At 44.1% G+C, this 5,542-nt stretch overlaps 1 protein-coding gene across 1 annotated transcript in view; it reads right to left on the reverse strand.

Moving 5' to 3' along the window:
• LOC147035053 (CD166 antigen-like) overlaps window positions 1-5,542 on the reverse strand; it is a 169,878-nt gene that overhangs the window by 37,375 nt on the left and 126,961 nt on the right. Inside the window, exon 13 of the mRNA XM_085893036.1 lies at window positions 762-894. Within this exon, the coding sequence (XP_085749162.1) occupies window positions 762-894 (133 nt within the window). The remainder of the gene's footprint in view (window positions 1-761; window positions 895-5,542) is intronic.

The following is a 5,542-nucleotide window of genomic DNA, read 5'->3' on the forward strand; positions in this document are numbered from 1 at the left end:
GATTGTCCCCACAGTCGTCAAAGGCATTCCCAATGATATCAGCTATATACCCCGCACAATCACCAGCATCGAATCACCTCAACACATCTAATTTAGTCTGCAAGGTGACTACACTGGATCTCCTCTTGCTCGCAGAGGCACTAGTTAAATGACTACACTACCTCACTTTATGCTCATTTGTCACTCATGTTAAAAGGTAAATGACTACACTACCGGAAGTGAATAAAATGAATCTGCTCACGCCCGCTCAACAAAGATGGTGGCGTAACAATACTGTACAGGGCAGAGAGAGACAAAGCTTCGTTGTTGTTTTTTAAAACATTTTTCTTTTGATACCAAAACATCCCCACTTATGTCAGAAAAGAGTGTTAATTCATCAACGACATATCAAAAAAAACGGATAACGAGACCACTTATAATGGGGGACTCCCTCCCTGTTCTTGTTCTTTTTAAACTAGAACAAAATAATACTTTTACCTTCGGTGATTGAAGGGCAAATCAATTTCACTGCTTTTTGCATATCGTGCTTTGTATCATTGTTTGTGTGAGTGACACCAAGTGTGACAGGTGGGTGCAAGGCATGTCTTTGGATGAAAGTTGGTGGCTTGTGATCAGTGATTCTGCACTTTTTGTGGAAGAACTGAACTAGGTAGAGTGTGTCATGAGACAGATGCATAGAGCACATGCAGTAATCATTCCATGTTGTGAAAGATACCAAACAAAACAGCAAACGGTTAATACATGCCCCCAAATTAACTTACAAACTTGAAGTTGAAGATGCTTTCATATTCTTCTGCCGATTCTTGTAGATGACAATTGTGATGAGGATGGTGAAGAGGAGGATGAATAAAAAGGCAACCAACATTGCTATGATGAGAATCTCATAATTTTGACCTGAAAAGAAAAAAGGAAAATTGTCGTTGAACATTTTGAATCAACACTTAATCAGGATCATTGTGTCCCGAAGCAAGACAATGGCACACGCTCCTAAGCCAAGCAGCATGGAGCATGCAATCCTAATCCCAGCAGTGGGAACAAATCATTAAGCCCAGCAATAGGTTCGCACCCCAAAGCCCAGCGGCAGGTGCACAACCCAAAGTTCAGCAGCGGACACACCTCCATAAGTTCTGTAGCAGGTGTGCACTCCTAAGCCCAGCAGTGGACCCACACCAACAAGTACAGCAGTGGCAACATCCCGAAACCCAGCAGCACATGTGCATCCCTAAACCCAGCAGTGGGTGCACACAACGAAGCCCAGCAGCAGGCATGCACTCCTCAGCCTAGCAGCAGGTACATACCCATAAACCTATCAGCACATGCACCCCCATAAGCCGTGCAGTGGACACGCACCAATACGTCCATCAGCAGGAATAAACACTCAAGCCCAGCAGTGGGCATACACACCAAAGCCCAGCACTGAACCCAAACCCCTGTAGCCAATGTTGGGTGGACACTCCCAAACCCAGTAGCAGGGGCACACCCCAAAGCCCAGCAGCAGACACGCACCCCGAAGTGCAGCAGTGGGCCCACACAGTTAAGTACAAAGGCAAGCACACACCCCTTATCCCAGCAGCAGTCCATCTGGGATGTATGCTTTAGGATCAGTAGATGCTGCATAAACATCAAAGAGTAGCCTTAAATCCAAGTAGTTTAAAACCATAAACACCAAGGGGCTGGATGCCTTCAATCAAGAAGGCACAACAATGAACTTGGCACCTGTTCTCTGAAGGAATAAAAAAGGTTTGGTTGCCATGATATTACAAGGATTACACAATATTAATCAATCATTTTGAATTTTTTGCATCATTGATTCAAAAGTTAAATTTGTTGGACAAGTTCGACAAAGCTAGAAAATCTGTTGAGTCTTGAGAAAGCAGTTGATGACCGATGCCTTATTGACAATTTTTAGTGATGTAAATTTTCACCTTTTACTTTGAAAGAAAGTAAAGTAACCATTCACTTGCAGATGGATTGCTATAACAGCTTCTAATTTTGAGTTTGTTTTATCATAATATAATGGGCGTAAGCCAGGAACTTCAAACACACTTTTCTCCAAACATATTCTGTTCATACTTCCGAAATCTTCACATTACGTGTTCCATGTATTTACGCAGGTGATAGCGGATTCAAAAAATCGAATTTAGATAGAATTTTTAAAGAGGGAATTGATGACGTCACAATCAGCAGCGTTCGGCAGCAAACCGACGGCCGGGTACCAGACGACGGCCGGGTACCAGACGACGTGCCTTACCTTACTAAGTCCATGAGTTCAGGACGTTTGTTCAACTCAGCATTTACGACTTTTATCCTGCCATGTTGTTAATCTGTTGATGTCGGTAATAAAGAAACGATGAATATGTCAAATCGTTTGTGTTACTCATCCGGCACTATGTGTCAAGGCCAACAATCCTAAGCGACCGATTCAAACTCTACCATTGGCACCCAGACACGCCACCAATATGAACCGAGCCGTTGAATGCGGCGCAAAACATCCAAAGAAACTACCATAACCGAGTACTATGATCCGTCCCTGTGCCCCATACCCGTCATAGACGGATCATAGTACTCGGTTACGGTAGTTTCTTTGGATGTTTTGCGCCGCATTCAATGGCTCAGTTCATATTGGTGGTGTGTCTGGGTGCCAATGGTAGAATATCGTCAGCTTACCTTAAGTTGTTGATGCATCATCCTCAAATCCTGACTCCAGCCTCTATGTCATCCAAGTTATATTTTCCATCAAAATTATTTTAACCACAAATTAATTGGTCAATTCCTTCCAATGAAAAGAATATAAACACAGGGGCTGGCAAGATGACCTCGAGCGATGCACATTCTCTAAGCTGTCCAATCTGTTGGCATTAAGTAATGAGGACTTGATGAAACTGCTGCAGACAGTGAAGAAGGAAAGTGAAAAGGCTGGTCTTTATTTAAACCGACAAAAAGATTAAAATCTTATCAACTGAAAAGATTGAAGCATTCAGAAGATAAGTGTTCCGTTACCAATCAGCTTGGAGAGTGCTCACAAGTGGCTCACTTGATTTTAAGCACTCAAGCAAGCACTCCAACAAAATGGTTGATAAGGAACAGCGAGCTTGGCAAGCGATAGCAAGCTGATTGGCAATGGAACACCCCCAATGGATGGGGTAAAGGCTGTACCGAAGACCTTCTCTGCCAGACCTTCGGAAAGCAATGCAGGATAGGGATGCTTGGAGGCATCTGATCATGTCACCATCTTGGAGACATCTGATCAGGATAGGGATGCTTGGAGACATGTCATGGAGATGAAGATCACCATAAATCTGCCACGACTTAATGGAACTGGATAACTGGTTATATTAGTACCAAAAGGTGTGTGGACCAGCGACTGTTAGCCGATACACCGCCCATGCGTAAGTACGTCTAATTTTCTCCAAATTTCTCTCTGGTGAGTATTAAGCAATGCTATCGAACCTGAGGCATATGGTTAAATCTTAACTAAAGGTCACAATTTGGCCGTAAGGGTGTCGGTGCCAATATTACACTTGAAACCATGGCCGGGAGAGGCCCCAAGATATGTTATAAACAACCCATATACCAGTTGACGTACAGTATAATGTGATGGCTAGAAAAATTGAACAAGCAATGGGATTCATCATTCATGCATCAATACTCATGTAAGCAGCTTTGTTAGCTAAAGATCATTGCCGCTTACTGAGAGGCAGAGCAAGTCGAGACGGCTCTGATCCATTCATCTGAGGGAGATGTGATAAGTATAAAATGGAAGCACGTCTTGTTTCCTCCAATTTTCTTCCAGTTTAATAGCGACTGTTTGAAAATGTCACTGTACATTGGACAGAATTGACTCAATCGTTTGTGGTTATAATATTTACTTCCAAAGGTGTTCCCCATGAAATGCCATGAAAACCTGTTATCCACCTCAACATGGACTTCACCCAAAGTGCAAATCCCTCTTGGGGAGGGGGAGGGGGGAAGTTAAATCGCAACAACATCCGTCATGTGACCCTTAGTCCTGTCAAGTTTGGTTGTGACTGCATAAGTAATGACCGAATGTTATTGCGGTCAAAAAAAACAGTCAGAGAGACAGACACCGAATTGCGTATTTTAGGAAGACGACAGAGGCTCGTGGTAGAGCGAGAGCAGAATGGAATGGAACAAAATGGAAAGGGGGTGATACCAACATCAGAATAGAAGTAAAAGTGATATCAAGGGGAGGGGAATGAGGACACATGGGCTGAATGAGACACATCAATAAGAGGAAGGGAAAAGTGGGAATGAAACATAAAAGGAACAAACCAACTAACAAACAAAAAGAGGGGAGAGAGTGTGGGGAACGGGGTCACAAGCACCTGGAAAAGGGGAGTGCTTGGGAATGGGGTCATTTGGGGTCAGAGAGATCAAGTATTGATGGGGAATGACCTGAAGTAGTGGTGAACAGCTGCTGTCTTGAAGCCCTGGAGGTAAAATTCATGGGATTGAAGAGACTGGGGAAGTTGGTTCCACAGGTGAGAGAAAAGAGGAACGAATGAGTGGAGGTGAACAGTGAGCCTGAATTTTGTGAGTTTAACAAGAAAAGGATTACCGGCAAACTGTGTGCGTCCTGCAGCAACTTGGGAGGGACATAGGCAAGAGAGGACAGTGAGTGAAAGACCAAAAAGGATACGGTATAAAAGAGAGGCCACCAACCTGTTTGCAATGTGAAAGTAACAGGTCTCGAGACTCAGCTTTGGCACGGGAGATCCTAATAATATTGAGGGCCTTGCTTTCCACAGTTTCAAGTACAAGGGGTGAAGCAGGAACACCATCTTGTCCCATCAAGAAGAACAAGCCCAAAGTGGAGAGCAGTACTCCATCAAGCTGTGAATGAAGGCCTTGTAGGTTGTCAAAAGTGGATTAGCCAGGGAAAGACCTTGGAGAATGGAGGATTCCCAGTCAGTGGCTGGCTTTGGAGGCCATCCTGGAAATATAGTCTGCCCAAGAAAGATAATAGCTGATGGTGAAGCCCAGGAGTTTGATTGACTGAGCTTTTTCAAGTGGTTTGTTTTAGAAGTAAAAGGGAGGGTTTGCCAGACGGTCCTCTTGGAGAGACAGGTTGAGTGTGTGGGTGGAAAGTCATATTCCAAGTGAAACTGACCCAGAGAGAATGGTTGGGTGAACAGAGCTGAAAGAGGAGGAGGAGGAGGAGGAAGAGCAGTAGGGAAGGTTTTTAGAACACGTATACAGATAAGATCTCTAAACAGAATCGGAATCGAGGTTTGCCAGAAACTTCTCCACCTTCTCAAGTGAGAAAGACACAGTATCCAGGAGCAATTGGGTATGAGAGGGTAGGTTCGACATAGGGAGTGATGGTTGGCTACACAAGAACTGGAAGCAAACAAAGAATTGAGGAATTTGGCCTTCTCACGAGGAGAATCAGCGGTGAGGGTCAGTGCTATTTTAGTTGAGGGATGGGATGGAGGGGAAGCATCTGTTGAGTAGGCATTTGCCCCGCCTCAATTTGGCTAACAATAAAGCAGAAGTGACGGCTTGTATCATTTTGGGGTTC

The sequence above is a fragment of the Eptatretus burgeri genome, chromosome 1 (genome assembly GCF_056783735.1).
Source record: "Eptatretus burgeri isolate ZD-2024b chromosome 1, Ebu_testis_v1, whole genome shotgun sequence".
NCBI classification, from domain to species: Eukaryota; Metazoa; Chordata; class Myxini; order Myxiniformes; family Myxinidae; genus Eptatretus; species Eptatretus burgeri.